General features: G+C 48.1%; 1 protein-coding gene across 1 annotated transcript in view; it reads left to right on the forward strand.

Moving 5' to 3' along the window:
- The window catches only part of LOC118783233 (endonuclease V-like), a 43822-nt gene that overhangs the window by 8600 nt on the left and 9643 nt on the right, over positions 1-25579 (forward strand). The window contains exons 6-8 of the mRNA XM_036536996.1: positions 5981-6049; positions 6207-6335; positions 12246-12317. Of these exons, the coding sequence (XP_036392889.1) occupies positions 5981-6049; positions 6207-6335; positions 12246-12308 (261 nt within the window). The 3' untranslated portion in view covers positions 12309-12317. The remainder of the gene's footprint in view (positions 1-5980; positions 6050-6206; positions 6336-12245; positions 12318-25579) is intronic.

A 25579-nucleotide genomic window follows, 5' to 3' on the forward strand; every position in this document is an offset into this window, starting at 1 on the left:
TTGCTGCTGTTTTAGACAAGCCATAAATACTGTATATGTCAATCAAACCGTCATTCAATGACCATAAAGCCACAACATATAGTCTTGCAGTTCTCAAATAGACCTTTTTCTACAGCAATTAAATGTTTATGCAGCACTGTGTTGGATTTTTCTATCAGTGTATAGCAGCTGTTAAATTCTGTCTGTTCATGTACATTGTTTCAATATCCAGTAATGTTGTAATCCAGTTTCTTTTTGAAATAAATGGTTTGATCACAAATATAAAGCAAGGCAGTAGCCAGTTGACAGTGCAACAACACACTTTAAACTACCTCCCTAAAATGTGTTTTCTTGTTGATGGAAAATCCTTTGCCAAATGCCAGGGCAAAGCTACCTGGACTCTTAATTGCATTAGAAAGCCTACTGCTGACTAATGCCAAAGCAAATCGTTTAACCGTTTCTTTCTTAAATACACGGATGTAATCCTAATGCGTCGGGATTAAGATGTGGTGTAATGGGCCTTTTCTTTAATGACTTTAACAGGTTGTGCGTGCGTGTGTGGAGTGTCCTGTTCACGGACCTGGATTTGCCGTAATCTGATTACTGATTACTAAATGAGCATTAGGTGGCCACGGATTTACGCTAATTCAGATCTGTGGGTCTTGGTCTTTTGCAATATGAAAAGGACGGTGGGCATTTTAGTTTTTCGTCATATTTACAGGGGTATGGCCTCGTTGGTCAGTTGCTACTCCTCTTGTATGAACAGTGCCGAGAGCTTTCCCTTATAGCCAAAGTGAATGAAACATAAAGCGTATGGGCTACTTGAAGCCCCCAAGACGTGAGGATTCATTCGTCCCCCTGCAGATTATTTGACGTGTTGTAAGTGAACGTGAACGTGAATGTGTAGATGAGTGTGGGCTGCATCAGAAATGCCTCAGGACAGACGGGCGGCAGAAGCTGCGCCATGCATCTGCAGGTTGCCACGTCGGTTTCCAGGGAGCGCTGTTGGAATTTTTATCATCAGAAGTGTCGTTATGGTGACATTTGCGGGCGCCTGTAGGAATAGCTCTCGGTGCACTGCTGCCCTTGTGCGGAGCCCATTATGCACGGCTAGGTGGCGTAGCCCTCCTCCTCTCCCCAGGCTGGCGCCCTTGCTCAGAGGAATGGAGAGGGGCGCTGGAGAATTTGGAGGGGGTGGCGGTGGGGTGGAACAGCCACACTTTCAGGTCACTAAGAGCCCAGTGCGTGATTAGGGGAGTGTGGGTGTGAGGCGCTGCTGGAGGGAGGCACAGGATTGAAGGGGAGGAGGGGACCGTACTTATGTGAGAATAGCATTTAGCCTCACACCTTGCGGCAAGACAGTGAGTGCAGCGCTAAGTGCCCCCATGATGCACGCCTGTTCCAGGGGTAATCTGAGCGTTATGCAAGCCCCCCCCAGTCCACTTTACGGCTCTTTAGATTTATGTTATTGGTTAAACTGATCTCTCTGGAGCTATGGTTTCCCTCGCAGTTTATCTGAAGAGAAATAAACAAACACCCCAGGGTTAATTGAGTCGCATTTAGGCTGTGCCGCTGTATGAGGGCAAAGGGAGAACCACAGCGGCACTGCACAATCCACTGGCAGTGTCAATTACACACGCTGAGATTTTCCACATGAAGTCTCAATGACTTTCCCTGCTGCAGCAGAGATCTTCATTGAGTTACTCAGATATGGCATCAGGTTGCTGGGGATTGCAGAGGAACTGATAGTCACTGATAGCCGGGGCTTTTAGCAGATCTCACTTATCAGATGAAGCGTTAGAAAATGGTTATCTCTGACATAGAAGAGGCACCAGTAACCTGACCTTACTATGTCTGAAGCTGGTGGGACACTTCGTGGTATGATGTCGATGTTCAGAACGTTGTCTGTGTAGCTCGCAAGTGTGTCACTGTGTTGGTTTGCTACTAAGATTATAGCATGTGTTTCCATTTGTGTTATGGGTTCTAAACAAACTGATAATGGATTGCTTATATGGCTCTCAGTGCATCCTTTAGGTAGCACCTGTGTTTAGATATCTGTAAAAAAATGAATCTGTGAAAAATGTAGCAATGTGTAATGCATAGGGATTATTTATTTACTACTGTGATGATGCCTCAATGTGTAGGTGTACGTGGAGTACTACACACAAGCAGTCACTTATTAATGGGACAGGCCTTGTGGCTGATCTCCCCTGGTCTCCCTTGGGAAGGGACAAGATTGGTGTAAAGGCGCCGTGTGTATTGCAGCAGAACAGGTGTCAGTGTGACAGTGGCGTCGCCGTGACGATTAGATCTCCGCGCCTCCGCGGCTGTTCTCTGGGGCCCGGGAGGAAATTGAAAAGGAGAGCGCTCTTCATCACGGCCAGTTTTCTCCGGGAGACGAGCGCCTTTGGAGCTCCGTCAGCGTTACTGCAGATAGCGCCAGGCAGAGGCAGAGCCACAGGGGGGCCGGTGTCATTCACGCAAGGTTAGATTGCGATCAACGGGCACGGTGCGGTAGCCATTCCTTCGGCTCAGGCTGATTCATTAGGATGAAAGCTGTCGGCGTACCCCCCCCCCCCCCCCGAACGGACTGGCTGGACCACCGTAATGCCTATAAAGAGGGATAAGACAGCGGCCTCCCGGGCTTCTGAGCTCCTATGACCTCTTAAGCCTATTCCGCTGTTATTGTATGAAAGCCAATCTAGTCTGATTGACTAACAGTGCCGAGAATTTGAGAGAAACATGCTGTGCCCGTGAAGCTTCTGAAAGTTGACCTCCTTCAGCCGGCCAGGGGATTGGATCGCTTCTGTGTGCTTAAAGGATTGCAGTTCTTTGCTCTTTCTGTAGTTTGTAAAAGGCCAATAGAGACCAACAGAGTCGACGGACAAGATGGACAATGTCTCGCTTCTAGTGAAGCCGCCGTAGCGGATAGGTTATATATCACATTCTAATATAAACCGAAGGCACACATTAGTCTTTCCTATGTTGTGTGTGTACAATGTCCTGCGTAGTGCCTGAGTACTGGCCCATCCTTCAGTGGGCGTGTTGACTTCTATTATTTTATTTTATTTATTTTTTTGTTACTTTGAAATTTGTACTAGCTTAATATTGAAGCAGTCATTGACAGCTTTTTTTCCAGACATTTCTGTTGAATTCCCTCCTTGTCATGTTTGTTTCTCCCTGTCATTGAACTCTAGGAAAGATGTGGTGCAAAGATGAGAAAGCCCCAGTAACACCTTTCCTTTGTTCCACTTTTTGCCATTACAATTTAACCTTTTTGTGCATGATTTCCGGGTGTCATGAGGTGGAAGTAGAGATGTGATGAAATAATGAACTGTAATTTCACGTTTACATAGGTGTGTTATTTACATAAACAGCGTACTGGTGTGTCGGTCACATATGGACCTTTGAAGTCAATGCGAGAAAGACACAGATACAACAGAGTAAATGCCACAATTTATCTTTGTGTAAATTTAACAGTAATCAAATTAAATGCTAATGGATATGACCTTCTTTACAAAGTTGTGTCATGTAATGGTAAGGAGCAGGGCTATTGACCCAAACGTTGCTGGTTTGAATCCCCAGTGGCAGACTTCAGTTGTCTACTTGGACAGGGCCCTTAACCAGTAAATATAATGCCTCAGTAAATATAAACATCTTGTGGCAATTTAGAGGATATCTAAACCAACACAGTTTTTTTGAAGTTTTAATGTCATACTTCGAACTTAAGTGTAACTTAAAGAATTTGGGTGTGTTTACATTCATTCAGTTTGAAATGAATCTGATGTTGGCACTATTAGAAAAATAAAAGCATATGAAACCAAACACTAATTACAGCCATGCACCGGTGAATCTTGGAGATGGTCCTGCCCTAGTGGAATCTTTTTACCGATATCTGCGTGTTGATCTGGCCAGCCTCTGCAAGAAAACACAAACCAGCAATGTAACTGCTGTTGCTGGAAGGGGAAATCAATTACCTATCATCGCAGCCACATATAACCACTATAAATCCAACAAGAGGCACAGCTACTGTGCTGAGCTGTAGTCTGAGCCAAGGAACCATTCACATGTGTCCTGAGGAAATGAGCTCTATTCTACATCATTGTAGTGGTTACTTCTGCATTTTCTGTTATAAGAGCGTTTTGGAGAAATTGTGTCACATGTCTCTTACTGGATATAGTTAATCCATCTCTCGTGGGAGTTGTGTCATTTGACTGCGAAGGCCAGGGTTTGATTCCCTACTCTGACCAAACAGCACACCTTACCTTTTGTGTAGAGTGAACAAGGTGCTTTTGCCATGAACACTTACCACCATTCTAACCTAGTTAGGAAATTGTATTAGTTGCAAACCAATTACATTATCACCAATTACAACCAATCAATTATATAGATTAGCTATCTAGTTCTTATCAGTGAGTAGAGTATTCATCATGTATGAACCCCATGAGTCCAAGATTGTTTGGCTTCTGGCCTGACAGGTAAGATAGATGGCTAATTATGTAATCTCTCTAACTGCGTGGCTATCTAGCCATCGATGAGAGCAAGGGAAGGTAATGACCTCTAAAAGTCAGTTATAGTGGTGAGCTAAAATAAATTTGTGTGTGTCTGTGTATGTGTGTGGGGGGGGGGGGGGGGGGGGGGGGGTTCCTCTAGTTTTATGAGGGTATGTATAGTGGGCCCCTCTAATTCAATAGCTGGGGGTTGTGCCCTCCCTTAGTTTCGCTGGGGAGATGATTTTCAAAGAAAAAATGGAAGGTTTCGCCTGACCACATCAGGTCACATGCGGTGAATGGCATTTTAGTTCCCTGTGCTCACATTCACTCCAGCATCACGCTGAAAAGGACAGGTTGGATGGTGGAGGGCAGGGCACCGCTGGGGATAGCGCCTCCTGCGTGCTTTGCCCTGGCTTGCGCTGCTGGGATCTGCTGCACCTCACTCCCGGCTGACAGGACGTCAGCAGGTCTTTTCCGCGAGTGACGTGCGCGCGAGCATTGATTAATTGGGGATGGCTCACCAGAAGCTCCAAGCAGCTGCCTGATGGCTGCTAAGTGGCTCCTAAATGATGAATAAACAGGGCGGACGGGTGGTCCCTGCGCCTCTCTCCATCATTACAGCCTGGCGCTAAGACAAAACAGCTCGTTATTGATGACTCCTTCTTCCTGTTTGCCGGGCTGTGGCCCCGGCGATGTGCAGTTGATCCTGCAGTCGGAGGTGCTCAGGCAGACCCCTTCATCACAGCCGCGGGGAACCCGGGGGTCCTGCCGGGCTCCAGTCTGTCCAAAATCTCACACCTATCATAATGTTTAGGGAGTCACATCAGTCATAAGCGCTGTGCTGGGTTTGTGCTCCCATCACTCCTCGCAGAGTATGTGTAATGTTTCATCGCTGGACGTGAGGGCTGGTGATGTTTATTTCCCGGAACAGCGTTTCCTTTGACCGTGACGCAAGTGTGAAAACAACAGGTCCGTTTCCAGAGTAAATTTCGCCACCCTTTCTTAGCGAGTCTTCCCTCTCTGGAAATGATGAATGCGAGCTGTTAATCACTCTGTCGGCTGCATTATTACGCCGTATTTAAAGTGTGGCCTTTTTGTGTGACGTGGCTTTCTTTCGAGGTGCGGTTCATCCTCAGCTCTCGGGGATTTAATTGAGAGTAAGTGCGCTATTTGTCACCAGGTTATTTGCGACATAATTAAGAAATGCTCCGGGGCTGATACTGCTAATTGCTTGCCTAAAGGAAGTCGAAAGCCGGCATGTACGTCTGTGCGTGTCCTTATTGTGGAGTGAACGTTATTAAAGCATGGCTGTGTTGTTGTACGGTGGTTATGGGAAGGGACTGACCGAATGGCACAGCTTGTTTGGGAGAGCAGCTTTGACGGGAAGAATTGGGATGAGAGAAGGAACAGCACAGCGCCCTCACAGCTGAGCCTGACTGAGAGATCGCTCTGATGGCGCACGCAGGGTCGACGAAGGCTTTACTCCTCTTCCTGTCCTCCCTCCGCAGATCAGTGCGCTGACGAAAGGCGGAGACACCTTTCCCCTGACGGCCGCCTCGGGGAGGGTGCTGGGAAAGGTGAGGCACCTGTGTGGGGGGGGCCCAGAGGCATCTGATCAGGAGGGGGCGGGCGGACAAATGTTTCAGGCAGGGAGGAGTTGTCGAATGGTTGCTGAATGGTTGCGGAGAGCTGTACGTGAAGGATTCCCCACTCTCCCCTTCCTCCTTCTTGCAGGCCCTGCGCAGCTCAGACAAGAGCACCAAGCCCATCTACGTCTCGGTGGGTCACCGCATCAGTCTGGACACTGCGGTGCGCCTCACCCACACCTGCTGCAGGTACAGAGTCCCAGAGCCCATCAGACAGGTAGGAATACACGCGGCTGGCATGACTGCACGTTCATCCGTACGCCCAAATAACCACTGCAGCAGACTGTGCGTCTGAATGAGGTTACTCAAGGACACGACGGGCCATCATTGGGAATATTTTAGCGCAGCCTTGCGTCTGTACCACCCTGACGAACTAAAACACTCCAGACCTTTAGCTATGGCTGAAGAGAGTGAGACTAATCACGGGTTTGATCTGGGTATTGAGTGTGACAGAGTGAAAAATGGTTTGGTTCGTGTTCTTCCCTTGCATTGGCCAGGGCTGTGAGAGTGGAGGGTTTTAGCATTCCTGACACTAGGTGGTGCTCTTCCATAGCAGATTGACTGCACAGTAACACTTGTCTCACTCATCCACAGCCCCCTGTCTGTCTCTGCACTGCACCTCGCTGATTCTTCACCACAGGAACTGCAGTAGCAAGCGCAGGCCATGTTTCACCTCCACTGTCGTTATTACTACGGCTGACGAAAACGCCGGCCTTTAATTGGTGCGAAATTGTTATTGCTTGGATCGGGCGCAGAGCACAGATGCTTGGGTTCTCGTTCGTCATCCGTGGTTTGTGATTTCAAGCAGAAGACATATGTCATCTGTGAGCAGGGGGGGACTAATGCGATTTCGTATTGAGGTGCCGTGACTGACTGTCAACGCAATGCTGGCTCTCTTCCCTCCAGACGGTCGTCAAGGTCGGCTCTCTCAAGCCATTCAGCTCCAGGGGCAAAAAAATCACAAATGCTTCCGCAGCCACAATGATGCACATCTTAGTTAAGAGATCTTAGCCTTCCATTGCTGTTAGGAGGTCCTTAAAGTGTGCCCTTCTTGTAAATGCGCTCAGATTTTTTGGCGATGTGGGGGCAGCCGTGGAAGTTTTTTTAATTGAGTTTGGGCCTCAGGTAGAGAGGATTCTGGGAGTAATTGAAGCCTTGGTGAGGGAGAGGAGAGGACCAGCAGCAGATTCATTCTCATAAGCCTGACAGGATTTGGGGGGGTGGTGGGGGTGCAATAATGAAGCTGGCAGGTCCCACTTGCCCTCACCCAGGCCACATCTCCCTTCAGGCTCCGTCAGGTCCGCAGTCTGATGGACCTCCCTCATCCAGCACCGTGCATTTAACCTGATTTCACTGCACGCATTGGAGAGGGGAAAAAAAAAAAACAGAAAGACTAACCACGTGTCAGTTTCTCGTGCTGGTGAAAAAAGATGACATCATCGCAAGGACCCGCAGTCGTCCGTTGGTCATGTAGGGAGAATGCAGCACCCGCTGCTCCCATGTGGAGCTGGCGGAGGATTCCCAGAGGAGCAGGCAGAAGGCTCAGCGGATGTGGCGGTGTGACAGCATTTTTAACAAGGCTCAGGATATGACCGTTCGTGAAGGGCGGACAGAGACGGACAGCGTTCCCCCTCTGCGCTCCATGTCCCCTCAGGGTGTTCGCCTCACCTAAACAGTGCTTGAGTAACGCTAATAGGCAGAACAAGCTCTTCAACCTAATCACCCCGTTTCGTGAGAAATGGCGCTTAAGGCAGCGCAATCTACGTGGTCCCGCAGGACGGCCTTCTTGGATGAGAATCCCCATATCCGCAGGCAGATCCGAGGAGACGGTCATTATCGCCGGCCGAAAGGAAACGCTGGCTGAAAATCCATAATGAGCACGCGGTAATGAATGGGGTGGCAACCTCAGATGAAGCGGGCTGAGTGATGGAGGCGGGGGGGGGGGGTGGGGGGTGGGGACAGCTGAACGGGCTGTTAGGAGCCAACAGGAGCAGGGAGCTGCAGCCACACCATTCGCTGACCCTCCCTGCCAGTGCAGATCCACCCACTCAGTGGAAAGGGGGAGTGAGAGCCATTTCTCTGTTCAGGCTGTTTTTGGGTCCCCGTTGTGTTCCATCCTGTGTGCTCTCTGACCCATCAGCCTCGGCTCATACACTCGACACAGACATGCATGGCTGGCGTGCGAATCAGATAAGCCCTTCCACAGGGGCCGACAGGGAGTCTGCTCCTAACTTGGTTTCAGAAGGGACTTAAGTTTTCAAGCGCTGTCTTAGTTTTAGGGCAGATAAAGTCAGACGAAGGCACTTCGTTGGCAGAGGGAAAATCCCCCGTCAGTGCCTGGCTTGAGAGGTGCCTGGAGAAGCTCTGGATCTGTCTGGCCTGACAATTTCAGTGAGAGGAAAGCTTATAACAGGGCCAAGCTGCTCTTTTCTGGAGCTCCATGCCGTTTTTTGCCATTGGTCTCTCAACACTTCGAGTGCACCACTATTTGGAATAATTAATCCAATTGTCTATCTTGTTAAGTGATAAAGGGCTTCAGCAAAGAGGAGACCAGCAGATGCTGCAGCTCTCCAGGATAAAGGTTTCCTGTTATTGGACAGAGGAGAACAGGAAACAGACACAGGTCCAAAATTAGCAAATAGATATACAAGGGGTCTAGTGAACATAGAAAGAGGGAGAGGGGCCTATTAGCCTGGAGGTTGCTCTGTCTGTTTACAAAGCCTAGAAGAAAGCACTGTTCATTAAAGAATACTTCATGTTTTACAGCAAAGCAGACTTTCTCCGAAAAGAGTCTTGGCTTCAGCTACAATAGGGGATTGTCCTGACTTGACCCGTTTTCTATCCAAGAAGAAATTGGAGAATATTTGTAGCGGTGACTGTGGGGGGTCCCCTTTCTGTTCCCAGTTCCCTCGATACCTCAGTCACGGAACTGATTCATTTAGATATTGGCTAATTTTTATTCCACTCGACACTGCTCATTGTGTGCTGGGTGAAATAAGCATTCATTATCTCACACGTTGCAGGTGAATCGATAGGAAATGCAACTTTGTACTAATGTTCCCAAGGTTGTTCCACTAAATGTAATTTCAATTCGAAACATTTCGGGCCAGCGGGGCGTTGCTGTGTGCCGAGAAACTTCAGTGGAAGTTTTTTCCTTTTTTTTCCTTTGGAGCTCATTTCCCACAGAGATGGGATTCTGTCTAAAAGGTGTGCGAATTTCATCAGAGCCGCCCCACCCCCCCTCTGCTCAGCAGTCTTAACTTCACAGAGAGCCAATCAGTGCCAGACTGCTGCTTGTCCCTTGCTGAATTATTCAAGCTGAAGAGCTCCCTTTTCCTGTTGTTGTAGTTTTGAAGACAGTCAAACAAATGTCTTTACACCGGCATAATGGAATACAGATGACCACGCTCACAGCAAGATCTGCATTTCAAGCGAGGGTTGATAATTAAGTATGAGAGATTACACCTGTGTGTAATTGAATCGTCTTCTGTTTTTCTCCCCCACCCCTTGTGAGAAGAGAAATGAGGACTTATGAGAGACTTATGTGAGAAGAGAAATGAGTATGCAGTGCATGGACCATGTGCAGTGGCTGTTAGCTGTGGGATGTGAGTGGTAGTGTTCGAGGTGTTCCAGTGACATGCCACGCCCTTCTCTGTAGACCATAATCTCCCTAATAGTGCCCTGCAGTGTTTCTCATTTAAAAACACAGTATACATCTCCAACGAATTATGTGCAATTCTCTTGCAGCTGCATAACTGAAATCAGGCACTACTCATGTAGTAGTAATTCATGTTAATATATAATGTAGTAATTATTTTACTGTATTGCTATATAATATAGTAATTACTGTATATTACTATATTATATACAGTAGTAATTTGAATATAATATTCTTAGCAGATACAGAGTAGTTATAGTAATGGCATGATTTTAGTCACGTTTGACATCATTGTATTTGTTAGCTGCTGTATCTTATGTGGCCAGCAGAACGCATTAAAGTGTGTCCTGTAGAGAGCATTATGCAATAGGGCTGGTCACACAGCCCCACAGGAAGCGAACAAAGTAAAAGTGCTAAAAGGCAGGAGCTAGAGGAGTGGGAGGAGCTCTGATGGGGGGAACAGAGCAGTCTCACCCTGGGGGAGTGGAACACATCCAAGGCAGGCTGAAACGCCTCACGACAGGCCGATGGAAGCGATGCCAGATCCTCGGCGCGGAACCGCGAGAGCCCACCTGTGGCCCGCACCCACCTGAGGTGACGGGTGACGCAGGGGGAGACGTGGGTGCGGAACGGGCTCCTCGCTCAGCCCCCTCTCCCCACACTGCCTGCAGGCTCATCTTCAGGCAGGAGGCCACAAGCTGCAGCTCCCGCTTCTCATGCTCTGACTCTGCCACGTGCTCCATCTTAGACATTCAGACCCGACTAATCAACATAGTTGCATCAGCTTCTGTTACAGAGGAGGATGTTGGAAAAGGAGCAAATGCACTGAACTAAAATGAACCAAAAACCCCACTGTGCTGGATTTCTGGCGGCAAAGCTAGCAAAGGTCGAGCGAGATTTGAACAAGTTTTTCTTTTTTCTGTCTTTGATGTTAATTATTGGTAGTCCTCAGAAACGCATCGGGAGGTTTTTTCCTGTGTGTGTGAGGAGGGGTTTGTCGAAGATTAATTCAGATGAAGCTCTCGATCACCTTTCAGGGAACAAAGCTTTATTATTTATACATAAGTACAGTGTCTGTCAACTCTGTCCTACGCAGAGGACAGGCAGGATATGTAACACTTGTCTACATTGAAACTGGTGCACTGCGCCCGGCTTTCTCTTATCGTTTGTCTTCAGAACTGGTGTGGGTTGGAGGTCGGGGGCACGGTGGCATACTAGCACACTAACTTAAGCAGATATCCATCCCTCACAGGGGAGGCAACTGGCAGTTACAGTTTGCAAGTGCACACTTTCATGTGATAATTGTGCATACGGCATGTACACTATGGCCCAGTATCTTTCCACTCATGATGCAGTTCATATAGGTCATTCAAAAGTTACCGTCTCACATCCTCACATAACTTTTATTTCCACAGGGTTCTACTGCGGGGCAGAATTTAAGACTGGCACCGCAAGGAGCAAAGTCATTTACTGCTTTTGCTGTGAGCCAGATTAATCACACCAGGAACAAATTAAGCAGGGCACCTGGAACAGGCGAAAGTAGGACCATTACTGCTGTCTGCTGGTGCCACTCACAAACTCGACCCGTAGCTAGGCCCACTCCACTCTCTCACATTCAGAGCGGCTGGCTTTGGCTGAGTGCTGAAAAGGTCTTGCGTTTGCACTGAATTTAGGAAACTAAGACAGGCCTAGCAAATTATTGCAGATTCACGTCAATCAATTCAGTAAAGCAAATGGACTGTTGACTGTTTTTTTTTAAATTATCATGCAAGGACGTGACTTTTTTTGTCGCGCTGTGTATTTGTGATTTCGTTGCTGTAAGGGTTCAGCCCGTGGTGACAGCTGCGTGTTGTTTTGGAGTGTTTACCAACTGCAGCAGCAGCGCTCTGACCGCCCAACCCGGTTTTGAAGTGCAAACTACAAGACAAGACGAGGCATTCCGCGGGGCCGTGTGTGAAATGCCAATATGCAGACGCTCTCTGTTGTTTCATGTGTTAATATTTAATAGCGAATATGAACAAGCAAGATAGGAAATTCTTGGCAAAACACAACTCCAGAAATGTTACCAGATTATATCAAGAGTAATATACACCTTTATATACAGAAGGTCATTTTGTGGGAATAGTAGTTAAAGCATTATATTACCACCTAATACAGGATTATATTGGATCGTAGTATTATATGTAATTTTACAAAGAATTTATGTGACAATATATTACACAGAATATATAATCATGTTAAAATAAAGAATATCAAATAATGATATGCATAGTGGCATGGTGGAGAAGAGAAAATGGCATATTTTGCATTTATTATTTATTAAATTATATATTTTAACCAACCAATGTCTATGTACAGGTATGTATATTGCTGTTCCTCACAGCCTGAAAGCACAAGTGTAATGCTGACCTGATGCCAGTGTGCCCTAGCTGAGAGGGGTTTGTAACCCCCCCCATTCTGTACTTACAGGCAGACATGCGCTCCAGAGAGTACCTGCGCACACATTTCCCATCTGCAGACACCTGTGGATAGAGGAGGCAGGTGAGTGCGTCTGTTCTCGGTGGGTGGGGGAAGGGGTGTGGGGGGAAGGTGGGAGAGACAATAAACACCGCAGTGTGATGTAACAGAGCGCCTTAGGGACCGGGAGCGGGGGCGTGTGCGGTGACGGGCGGGGAGCACGCTCGTGTTGATCCGCGGGCCCTGTGGGCAGAGGGAGCGTGGGCGGGACCGAGACATTGGAGAATCTGGCTGGTGGTGGGGGGGGAGGGGGCGGGGCAAGCTGCCAAGGCGAGTCTGACGACTCCATCCCAGGACGACTGACCTGGCAGGCACTCGGAACTGTCTCCACGGCCACCGGGCAGCAAGCTCTTAATGGCATTACGGCGTTGTCACGAGGCCCCGGGGTGAGACGAGGGGAGGACGCGCGCGCTGACGGCGGGGTTGCTGCAAGGTAAACGAGGTGCAGCTCAGGATGTGCGTCTTTGATCGCTTGCTCGTCTTCAAATGGCAGGATCAGCAACCCCCCCCATCCCCCACGAATCATCAAAGCCTTCTGACTATCCATCATAAATAGGGCTTTGCATTTTAAACATTAATTTTTCAGCCGGTACAAGCAGTGCATTACTTTACAAAGAACTTACATAATTTTTATCAGTCTTCACTATGGGATGGTTCATTGTGTTAAGCAAGCCTCGCTGTGGAATAATTGGTTCACATAGCTTTCTATTCAAACTAAATTAAACAATTTTGCCTTATAGCTTCTGCCTGAAATGAGCTATCACCGCGCTATCACCATCCCTAGCTTGTCTCGCTAGCTCCTAATTTTGAGTGTAATTTAAATTAAAACAAAAATCGATTTTCTCCTAAACTGCTCCCTGTCAAGGTTTTGGGTAATTGGGTTGATGAGAAATTGCTCAGACCACACAGGGAGAGGGCCAAAATGATATCCTAATTTTGTTTTTCTTAAATGTACATTTAAAATGTTGTTGTCATTCAATAAAGTGGCATCATAGAATTTTTTTGGAATAAACTAATCTACAAGTGTACATTTTTGAACATTTAATGTCTTTAATGTCCCAGCCCAAAATCAACAGTTTCAGTGAAGTATGTGGTCCTCTTTGTCACGTATGCTGTGGAATTCGGAATAAGAGCCATTTAAAATGAATCCTGTAGTATTCCAGATCTCTAGTCCAGTTCTGCCCTGCCCAAGTTGCATGATCCTCATGACTTCTCCTCATGAGCACTTTTATGCGGCTCAGCTCACGGAGTCTGTTTTGAAGAGATTGCATTGCTTTCATAGGTCCGGGCGTCAGCAGAATTCATTTAACAAGCAGTGCCCCACCCAAGCGAATCAGATTCTCCCCTCTGTCTTCTGCTGTGCGGGGCGTCTATCGCTGTGGAAAAACCAGTGCTTCTGATCCCACCACATTAAGTTGCCTGTCAGACATAAATATGCTAAATAATCTCGCTCACAGCTTTTTCATGTTACTGACCATATATTATGAATTACATTCATAATTACAACCAATTGACTCGTAAGATCTTGCTTGAAGCTTAGAGAAATCGTGCTTCCTGCAAGTAATGCTAAGCAATGGACTCATGGTAGCAGCTGCTCCACAGATAGCCCCAGGCTGGTGAGAGAAGGCTCGTTTCAATCCCCTCAACTGTGGCAGGATTCTGTGTTTGTGAGATTTTTGTTTTGGGTCAGCTGGTCCGACATCCCAGCCTGGTTCTGGACGGTGCCCCATGGTACTCAGCCAGAACGACGCCGTGTTTTCCCTCTTTGCGCCTTCAGAGATTAAGCATTAGAGGTGTGCTGGGGAGGTGGGGTTGGGGTTGGGGGGGGGGGGGGGGGGGGCGAGTCCGGGTCCGCATCAGTTACGCCGAGCCTCCAAACACTTGTGGGAGGCACCGTCAGGCCACCCGCCGTGTGCGGGTAATGAGTCCAGCCAGAACTGGGACGGACTGCAGGAGGAGTGAGAACAGCGCTGGAATAAATGGGATTTTCTGCCTGTGAGAGGTGAGAGGCTGAGGAGGAGGTGGGGAGGGGGAGGGGAGGGGGGGAGGGGGAGGGGAGGGGGGGGGGGGGGGCAGAGATGAAAGGCAGAGCAGCGGGAGAGGAGATGAATGGATCCGAGGGGTGATGAGTGAGTGAGTGAGGGAGTGAGGGAGAGGGACTGAGAGCGAAATCGATGCGATGTTGAGGAAACGGCGGAGCCTCCACGGCGGGCGTTATGGGGGTGGGGGAGGGGGAGGGGGTGGGGGAGGGGGAGGGGGTGGGGGGGGCTTACTTTTCAAACAGCAATAACCATTAGCTCCCGTGTTTATCCTCCTTTATCACCGTAGAGACGTGGCCGCGCCGTTAATAGACTTGCTCGGCGCTCTTGTCTAATGCCGTGATGGATGCTGCCAGGAGCACAGTGGAGTGTGAAGCCTGCACCAATCACCAGCTCCGCGGGCTCTCGTTTCTCCTGCAGCCATGCGAGGCCCGGGGAAGAATGGAAAAATACACTGGGCCATTAGGTTAATGAAAAATAGGGAGGGAAAAGGCAGAGGTGTTTTTAATTAAGTTCATGCTGATATACACATTCTACTGCCCTTTCCAAACAAGCAAATGTCATGAAAATGTTAAGGAATATGTTTATTAAGGCTCTTTGCCATTTTTTCCCCAGATTGGTACGGCAGGGAGTTGCTTGACATTATCTGCCAATCCTAGGAGGAGAATATCGTATGGATTATCAAGTAAATGGCAGTGGCTCCCAGGGCCAGTCTTGGTCGGTCTCATTATCAGAGCTCGGGCTTTACCCGCTCCATCTCTCTCCTCGAGCTGGAGCTCTCCCGCTAAGTGTCCCAGCCTCCAGCAGGTTGCCCTTCCCAAGCCCTGTCCTCTCTCTGCCCCTGATTGGTGGCCTGTGTTCCAGTTCCCAGGCTGCCCCTCTCCTGGGCCAGCGCCAGAGTTGCCGTATGGTACTCCACCCATGGTGCCTGCCAAAGAGAGAGAGGGAAGCCAGGCACACAGCGCATCCAGGGACCGCTGCAGGTTGCCCCACAGACAGGCTGATTTTTCAGCAAACAGCTCTCCTTTAATTAGAGCACTCTGTGTGGGTGGGTTGGGGGGTTCCTCTCCCTTTGATATTTAAATAAACGGAGACGAGATGATGAGGTGATGGATCTGTCTAAAGAGGATGAGAAGCTCCCGACTCCAAAGGGGATATGAAGAGTGACAGCTCCCTGATCCCCCCCCCCCCCCACCCCCCATTCTGAAGCTGGCTTTCTCTTCAAATCTCCATTTCCATTCGCTTTCCTTCGCCCCCTCACTCCCTTTTTTCCTCCGTTTCCTCTTCTCCCTTTTTGCTCACTCTCTCTCTTTCACTCTCTCTCTGAGCCCCTGTAATGTCAGAGTAATCCTGGCGCCCGAGGCAGTGGACGTCTGGACCGATGCTCCGCAGCAGACCGGATTTCCTGCGCTTTGTCTTTTACCGAGCGCACAGAGGGACTCTGGAGTGAAGCGGAGAGCTTCTCCATCTCTCCACCTCTGCTGCTGCTGCACAGCACTTCCATCTGTGGAGGGAGAATGAGCTGCAGTCAGGCAGCAAGAAAGAGCGAACCGAAGGATCGGGGACAAGCGGAGGAAATTAATCAGTAATGTGGATTTTAATGAGAGAGCCAGGGCCCAACGAGCCCCTTGTGACGTGCTAGGTGTATCTGGGATCGTTTTATCTTGCTTGGATTCGTATAGCCCCCGTGCTGTTCCTCCAAGAATGCTCCGTCTCTCCAGGGCTGATAAACAAATACCACTAGATTCATTTTTCACTGCCTCCACTTGAAGCCCGCGAGACAGCCCCGCATCAGATCTGTCTGTGATAACAAGAACAAGTGCTGAGTGTCAAAGAACAAGAGATGGAGTGATGGTATGAGAGAGGAGGGTGATTGCAGTCTGGGGGGGGGGGTGCTGGGGCTTCTGGAACTGGAGCAAGATGAGAGAGAAAAATAAGTGCAAAAAGTGAGGACTGAGAAAATGGAGGATGTCAGGGGGATTCTGCTGGTGCAGTTTACAGAATTCATAGTGTAAAAAAAAGAGAAAATTTGAAGACTACCTAAAAGGTAGTATGAGCAAAGTGTGGCAATAATTTAAAAATTCTGGTGGTGACAGGAGGTATTCCTCTGTGGTCACCTGTAAGGGTTACGGTTAGATTTACACTCATTCATCTGGCTGATGCTCTTATCCAGAGCGATTTACTGGAATTTGCTGATGTTGCCAGCGTCCAGTGGCCCCTGTGATCCTCATGAGACTGCACAGGGAGGAGCACCTTGGTGGAGATGGAGAAGACGTGCAGATGCATTAACAGACTGAGGTGGTCTGTGGGCAACTATGCAACTATGCAACTGGCAGATTAGGTTCACAGGGTCCACCCTCATTCTGCAGTATTCTGTTGTACTGTTGTACCCTGTATATTACGGCAGGTGTCTTCGCAGAGAATGCTATGCATACATTTCTCCAATCTTACAGCTATCGTCTGTTTGTTTGCTGAATTCTGAATATGAACTAAGTATATGTATCATAATATGCCACCGTACGCATACAGACACACCCACACAGTCTGTTTATTTTTCCTGTTGTTGTAATGATGTGCTCCACTGAACCTGTTTGTTCTTCTCATTGTGGTGATTAAGCACGGCGTTTTTACTGCGCGAGCCACTGGGGCGGTAGGTCTTTACTGCGCTGTCTTATTGCCGGGGGCCACCGACAACTGCCACTGCGTCCGACACATTCCGGTGACTTGCATCGTCAGAACGGACGGACTTCCCTGGGAATGCCCTGGCCCCCCTCACCTGAGTGAGCTGGCTCCTCCCACCACGGCTCACTTGTGTATTCAGGGAGTGGACACATTACATTACATTACATTACATTGCATTACATTACATTACATGCATTTGGCAGACGCTCTTATCCAGAGCAACTTCCAGACATGTCCTTAAATCAGGGTTTGATATCTGGGATGGGGTTGTTAAACATTTAATTTATGGCGGACATCAGGGGAGCTGACTGTGCCATTACAGGTGTAAAATTTTGCTGGAAATCCGGTCCTTGGCATGCGTCACCACCCGGGTGACACTCCGGAGTGACGGGACATTTTTAGCTAATCTGGGCATGACCCGCTCTCGCGGCTGTGTTCCAGCTTCTCTGACAAGAGCCAGTTGTTCCGGTGTCATGCGTCCAGTCCCAAACGGCTATGACTGACAGGCGGGCAATCTCAGAGACAGCCGCAGCTCCTGAGCATGGCGGTCTCATGGCGTTTACTGTAACAGAGGACATCCGAGACGTCCTGTTTTGGGTTGGCGTTTTCTGCTATGCGCTTTACCACTGGCCTGGCTGCCAAGACTAATGCTTTGTGCTAGTCCAACTGCTGCTACTACAAATACCAGCGCTCACTTTGAATTAGAAAATCGATGGTGTTTTTTTTATCTCTCATCCCAAATCAATGTAGTCCAATTTACTGCAATCAGAGCACTGCAACACTAGATGAAAAAATGATAACGTGCAAATACACTATTAGACCTCTGTCGGGCGAAGCAGCTCGGTTGTATTGGGTAATTTATTTGTATACCGCCTTTCACAAATCTTCACAGTTTAATTAGTCTGTGGGCGCGTTGAGTGTTAGGGTCAGCAGTGTTGCTGCAGAGACAGCGGGGGAGTGTCTCACCTGTTTAAACCGAGCTTTCAGAGTTTGGATATAAAGTACATTTTATGTTCACAGCTTGAGAGCCTTGGGGCCAGCAGCGGTGCCTCCTGTTAATGTCTAAAGTTAGAGAAAGGCTCCGCCAGGACCGGTCCAGTTTAGCAGAGGCTTTCCGTTTGTCTGTCTCTTGTCTGTCCACCCCTCCGCCAGCCCAGTCAGATGGCATGAGGCAGACCCCCTCCATAAATATGCCAGTCTCAGCGATGCATCATCAATAGCTCCCCTTCTAGCGGCTGAAATCCTCCACCAGCACGTAACAAATCGCCCAGTGTCACCATTCGTTGACATTTGTATTACTCACGAGATCGAAAAAAACAAGTTCCATTATTTGCTGTCAGACAAATTTGTAGTGGTTATTATGGCTATTCCTATTTAAAAACAAAGATTTTTCATGATGGCTGACGTGTGAACAGGAGGACGTGGGTTATTCATCGGAGACGGGGGGGGCGGAGTGTTGTGTGAGATGTGTAAAGGCTGAACCCAGTTCAAGTGTGTCTGTTGTGCCTATTATTTACAATATTTATGATGCTTATTGATATGAAGTATGTGACACCGGGGGTGACTTGTGGCGGTGGGTGTCCTCTATTGAGATGGATGGCGAGAAGCCGGGCCAGCTCCGCCGTGTGAGTGAGAGGTGGCTGGCGGTGAGAGATCAGCGACGCAGATGAATATCGATGCTCTGCGAGCAGACGTCAGATAGTCATCTGCCCTGGGCGTTTTTTTATCGGAGCTCTGTCACATTGTACCAGCCGAGGACCGTCGTCTGCGGACCTCTTCCCACTCGCGCACAGCGATGTGGCGGTCACATAATGCACTGCTGCTGCTGCCGTCCCTCCTCTCTCTCTGTCACGCTCCCGAGAAAAACACGTCCCCTTTGCCAAACACAAATGAATGCTTCCCCCAGCTTTCTCGGAGTACTGAATCCCTCCGCTCCAACACACACACACACACAGACACTCTCCCCAGGGACTCCTCCGTGTGTCCGTGAGGCTGCGCCATGATTCATTTTGTCAGCAGTACCGCCCTCTCTAGCCAGGGGTAGGCTATCGCTCAACCCGCTGATGAGAAGGTGTAGATAGCCCTCATCCTTGTTTATGTTGTGTAGTGAAGTAACGGCGAGTGTGGGCTTTGGCTTGGGTTAGCAGAAAAACAGTGCAGTGTAACTGCACCGTTTTTTACTGAATAGTCTGCCTGGCTTTATACATGCACAGGGCTCATCTGATACCGCCTTTGATGATGCCTTTGATAACAAACAGCTTGATGCTATGTCAGAATATTGATTTCATATAGCAGCCAGGTTGTTTTTTATGATTATTGTTATTTTATTACATATTTACTTATGTTAATCTTACTTGCAGAAGCTCTCATCCATGGGGATTTATGGAGCGTTAGAAGATGCAAATGCTACATGCAAATAACAATTTGCAAGTGTGGCCAATGGCATAATTCACAAGTATAAAACAGCACTGTACCTAACAGAATCAGGGTCAGTTCCATTTCAATCCAGCCAGTTTGGGAAACTGATTAATTAATTGTGTAATTAATTGATTGAAAAATCTTAACAGAAAATGATTGCCAATCCTGAATTGACTGAATTGAAATGGCATTGACAAAAACTCTGACACATAGGTATTTTAAAGAGACAGAGCATGAGTCGGACATCGGTAGTCCTTTATTGCCTGTACTGTGAAATTGGTTCAAGTTGAATGTATGAGCTGTTCATGAGTCAGGCGTGATGACAGTAAGATTTATTACACTAGGGAAATGTGTAGGCATTTACACAGACACGTAACGAGCCCTCCGCAACAAAGCCATTGAATCAGGATATAGCCCAGCCAGAGGGGGGCGGGCCCGTCCTTCCCTCCCCATGACACGTTCCAGAGATGTTCTGCTCTCATTCCTCTCCTCTCCCACCCTCTCAAGGATAGCGAGAGTAATTACATCGCCAGCTGTGCCACGCCCGCGTGGTAATGTTCTTCGCGGGGAAAGTTTCCCCCTCAGGGAGCGCTCAATGAGGTGAGGCCCTGTCGAGTTTTGGGCCCCGTTCCCAAGTCAATCCATTTAGTTTCGGTGTCGCAGCCCCATCAATCACGAGCATTTAACATGCAGCAAAAGCAGCCTCGGGGTTCATGCGGACGCTCACCAGCCCTTACCGTCTCCTCCTAAAGGCTCCGCTGGGCAGTGAGCGGAAAGCAGCTCACCGGAGCTGCACGTATGCGCACGCTCACACTCTCCCTTATGGAGCTTCTGTGCGATGGCCTTGCTCTCCGCATTCCTCTGCACCTCCTTCACTGCAACACGTCTTCTGTTGAGTTAACCCTCGCTGTGTCTTTGTTGAGTCTTTGTTGAGATACCTTTGGAGTTCTTCTTTTCAAAGCTTTGGCCTTCCCCTCTCTCTCTCTCTCTCTCTCTCTCTCCCTCTTTCTCTCTCTCTCTCTCTCTCTCTTTCTCTCTCTGTCTCCCTCTCTCTCTCTCTCTCTCTCTCTCTGTCTCTCTCTCTCTCTCTCTCCCTCTTTCTCTCTCTCTCTCTCTCTCTTTCTCTCTCTGTCTCCCTCTCTTTCTCTCTCTCTCTCTCTTTCTCTCTCTGTCTCCCTCTCTCTCTCTCTCTCTCTCTCTCTTTCTCTCTCTCTCTCTCTCTCTCTCTCTCTCTCTGTCTCCCCCTCCCCTTCAGGCCTAAGCATGTGGCACGGATTGGTTTTATGTAGCAGCTTTCATGGATCTCGAAGTGTTTAACGGTGAAAGGGAGGTTTGTTCACAAGCGCTAGGCATCCTCCCCCTATACGGCCCAGCGCGTGGGCGAGCCTGCCGCTTTCATTGTTTGCCCTCTGCTCATTGATCCATACAGTAGGATGTATTGTGAGTCAGCACATAGGTACGGCACGCCGCATATTACGCGGCGCGGGGAGGGTTAGCTTTACTTTGTGTCTCAGCCTTTGCAGTAATTGTGTTTTCAGAAGCAGTTAGGCGCTCGTTCCTGGAGCTGTCTGTGCGTGAGGAAAGGCAAGTGATCTGACATAATAAAAAGAGAATCATTTCTGACACCTAGAACAGGACCTGCATATAAAAGGATGTGGGCAAAAAAAAGCATGTTACGTAAGCTGCTTCCAAGGACATTTACTATAATAACAGCAAAACCAAGACAAAAAAAGCAGAAAAATTGAAGTGAACAGATTTAGCATTTCCTGCTTTTTTTCCTGTGTCACGCAGCCATATTACTTATCACGACAGCTATTCTATGTCCGTACTTGCAGGATTTCTCGTAACACAACTGAATGAAAATACAACAAGATTAACTTTGTAATCTGTTGAATTGGGACCCAAAGGTAGTGATGTAAGGGTTAGGGTTAGATGTCATGTGTCACAGAGCACCATCCGCTGTCCACTGTCAGAATTTTTTATTACTGAAAACTGCCACAGGATCCATGATTTGCACAATAATAAGCCACCAAGATTTTGCAGGATATACATTAGGGCCAGTACAGAGAGGGTTCCAGGTGACCAGGCGTTCATTTGGGAAAATTCTGGTCTGCTTTGAAAGTTGGTCATGAACAGGTGTAGTCCAGATCGTCTCCCGTGATTACATTACATTTTTGACATTCAGCAGACCCTCTTATCCAGAGCGACTTACATCAGTTACATACAGTTTTTTTCACATTGTTGTCCATTTATACAGCTGGATAGACAATTGTGGGTTAAGTACCTTACCCAAGAATACAGCAACAGTGCCCCATCAGGGAATCAAACAGGCAACCTTTCATTTACCAGTCGTGCTTCTTAACCACTGTGCTACACTGCCGCCCCGACTGATTGTATATATAGAATCCTGGTTGGCCATTGACAGACTTAAACCACTGAACCACTCAGGGATCATGAGAGTGTGACTAGTAAATCATTCAAAGTGAGCATTGTAGCAGAAACAGCATAGACAGCGCTTTCTGATTTCAAAATTCAAAATGAAGGGAGGCAGATGTGAGCCATCCTAAAACTAAATCAACACAGCTGCAAACCTTCAGCTCTTCTACACGGTCGCTCAAATTCAAGTACATTGTCAGACGAGTGTTACGGTTAAGCAGGCCCATGTTTGGGCTGAATTTCAGAAAGAGGTCTCGTTTGCTACTTTCCCCACAGCTGCCATTGTGTACATTGCTCACTTCCGCAAAGCACGGATGGAGTTTGAGCTAAACTTTCGTCTGTTTACCCTGGATTCTGAAGCACGGAGGATAAAAGTGGCTTCACCGCCACCTACCGTTCCAGAGCGTTGATTTTGCTCGCCGCGCTCCGAGCGGATCCACAGAGAGATGCATCTCGCCCTTCGCCCAGGCATGTCCTGCGCTGTAATAGAATGGCAATTAGTCCTGAAGAATGGCTGGCCCTTCCGGGCGGGGGGTCGTGGGCCTGGCGTGTAGAGATAATGATCCATACGTAAATGTGCTGACTTCGGCTACAGTAATTAATATCGGCGTGCAGGCGTGTGTGTGTGTTTTTTTTCCTGTAAAGAGAGAGGCACTTGCCTCTTTTTATTGAAGCGTTTAAAGATACGTAGCGTCAGTCAGGTGCAGCGTTGCCTGTCCTGTGAGCGCTCAGGACAGAGGATTCCCCGCTCCTACCCATCAGCACGGAGTGCTGCGGTGGGCAGGTTCCGCCATCGACGGCGTGCTGGCTTGGACGAGCCTTTTCCCGGGGAACTGCGTCGACCCCGAGCACGTTCCTTTTCACCTCGATCCCTGTTGAGACAAGTGATTGGTGTTCGCCCTGAGAGGCAGAGGCAGGGGCGCCCAGAGCAGGATTGTGAATGTAGAAGCGGGTGTGGCTCTCAGCACAGGCACCTCTGGAACCTTTCCGTAATGGTCAGTAGATATTACATGGCCGTTTAGACAGCAGCTCAGTGCGCCTGATTTATTTTCTATCCCTGTGATGTGCGTTTTTTTTTTTTCCCCCTTCAAAAATCATCAGTATTAAAGTGGAGAGCACCCACAGGTAGTTATGCTAAGGCCTGGCTCCAGAGGAAATGTAAAAATACTGCAAATGTTTATGGGGATTTTTTTTTCTCTGAGTGAAATATCTGACATAGCCTCTGCACTGGTAATATCCTGCCCTGCATTGCGAAGCAGCTGGATGCTCATTTGTGAGACAGAATCTGCTGACTGAAGCACATTACTGTGATTTTGTGAGTGTGCGGCGTATGTGTGTTCGGGGGTGGGCGTGAGGTGGGGGGGTGTGTGTGACTGTGGCGGTCTGTGTGTCTGTATGTGTACCTATAAAAACGGGTTTTATAGCTGTTATTTTCAAGGAAAAAAAACAGCTTGAGCACCAGCATGCGAGGCTGCCTGATATCGGTCGTTGTCACTCACCATCCACACGCAGTGCAGAATAAAGGGCCTGAGTGAGCTCTCTGACCTGTGTACACAGCGCCCCCAACTGCAGATCAATACCTTAATCTTCGCACGGTATCGCTTGTCATTGAGGGGACTTTATCGTGCGTTTTTGTGACTTTAAAAAGTAAGTCCTGAAAGGCAGCCTGTCACGCTCATATCAGAGTGGAATGCGCACTCGCAGCAGGATGGATCTGTCGGATCTGTGTAGCAGACAGTGATGTCATACACCTAGAGCCAAGATGAGAGCCCGGTTCTGTGGCCTGTGAAGACGACTGGGCCTTTTTCACGCTGAGCTCCTCTTGGATGTTTTCAGGAGTTGGGGCCCTGTGTTTGCCAAGGTTTCAGGTTCAATCCGTGCTCAAACCACACTTGTCACAAATGCGTTGAGCCACCTCTCTCTCACAGAGGGTGATAAAAGGTACCCTCTGCTGCCAGGGTGACCTCCAGCTTTCAGGCACAGTGGCATCTCAGGACACTGGGGAGCTGTAGCCACAGTGGAGTAAAAAAAAAAGAAACGGGCTCATGAATTGTTTTGGTGAGTTTTATGTTTGAATATATGAAATCTCAACTGGGAAGTGACCCAGCACGCCATATATAATAATCACTGGAGAATGACCCAGTGTACCATATGAAACTACTGCTGGGAAATGACCCAGCACACCATATAAAATAACTGCTAGAAAATGACCCAACATTCCATATAAAATAATCACTGGAGAATGTCCAGCATGCCATATGAAACCACTACATGAAAATGACCTGGCATGCTACATAAAATAACCATTAGAGAATGACCCAACATTCCATATAAAATGACTGGAGTATGCGATAACCAGTATGGCATATAAAAACACCACTGGAAAATGACAAGCACACCGGTATGAACCCGCCATTGGATGATTACCAGGCACGCACATGAAGCACCGTGCACTTCTGCAGATGACCCTTACGCAACCCGGCGATAATCACACATTAGACAGAGAGTATTGACAGATTACAGCTGTGCTGCAGCAGAAAACACGCGTAAATCCTGTGGGGGGAAAAGTCGGGCGTTCCGGAGATTAAAGAGCACCGTCACACCTGGGAAGGTTGAGCCGTCCTCTGCGGCGGGGTGGCGGGGTGGCCGGGGCCCCCTTTCTTCAGGCCCTGAGGATGAGGGATCAGCGGGCCTCTCCTCCTCTCCACAGCGGAGTCCGTGCCTCGCCTCTGCGGCTCGCGGGGATGATTCATAGAGTCCCGCTGGTTGCCAGACACTCAGGCTCTTGGCCGGGCCAGCGTGCCACCGGGGGCCCTGGCTCGCTGCTGCTGTCAGCAGACCTTCAGATTCATCAGGGTCGTTTCAAACGCGTGACTAACAGAGCAGGGATTTCAGGCTGCCGTTAACAGCCCATTTTCTGCATTGAATTTATGCGAAGCGAAAATTGAACATGAAGACTATGTTCTGTGTTCATTTTCAGTCATGTTCATTTTAGGAATTTGATTTTCAGCCATAACAGTTGTTTCCTGTTCATAGACAGAGAAGGAATTTAATAAAAGTTTTAATTTTGTAAAACTGTGTCCAGTGGCATAATAAATAATATTGACATATATGATTTCTTTGTTTATAGAGATTTTATGAACTAAAAATTGGCACTACCGTGTGATCGGTTGTATTTAGAATTAATCCCATTATAGGCTCATATAACCAGGCATAAATGTTTAAAATCTAAAAAGCCTGTTGCAGTTTTAGAAGACACAGCATAAAACATTGGTGCCAATGCGTGTGGTCTGCTGGCCAAGTTTTAAACAGCAGAGTGTAAATCAATAAAGCGTGGTCAAATGACGTTTGCTGAGCATATTATTGTTCGTCTATTGTTATAATGGTGAATTGATGCGGTATGTTGGAAAAAGACATTTTTTCATATTTTGAGAATAACACACCCCCAAAACATGTGCTGGATTTACGGAAGCTCTCTGAGTAAAGCAGCTCTCAGCTGGCATGATTCCCAGCACCAAAGAGACAACATCACAGAATAAAAAAAAACACAGTGTGGCACCACACTTCAAAAGACAGTCTACCTCTCGTCCCCACTCTCACATAACCATGGCAAGAACTGGGCCTAATGTCTATGTGCATTATCATTTAGATAAGCCAACCCATTAAAATGTCCATTTTAATTAAGTAAGCCATCTCGGTACAAATAATTGA

The sequence above is a fragment of the Megalops cyprinoides genome, chromosome 1 (genome assembly GCF_013368585.1).
Source record: "Megalops cyprinoides isolate fMegCyp1 chromosome 1, fMegCyp1.pri, whole genome shotgun sequence".
NCBI classification, from domain to species: Eukaryota; Metazoa; Chordata; class Actinopteri; order Elopiformes; family Megalopidae; genus Megalops; species Megalops cyprinoides.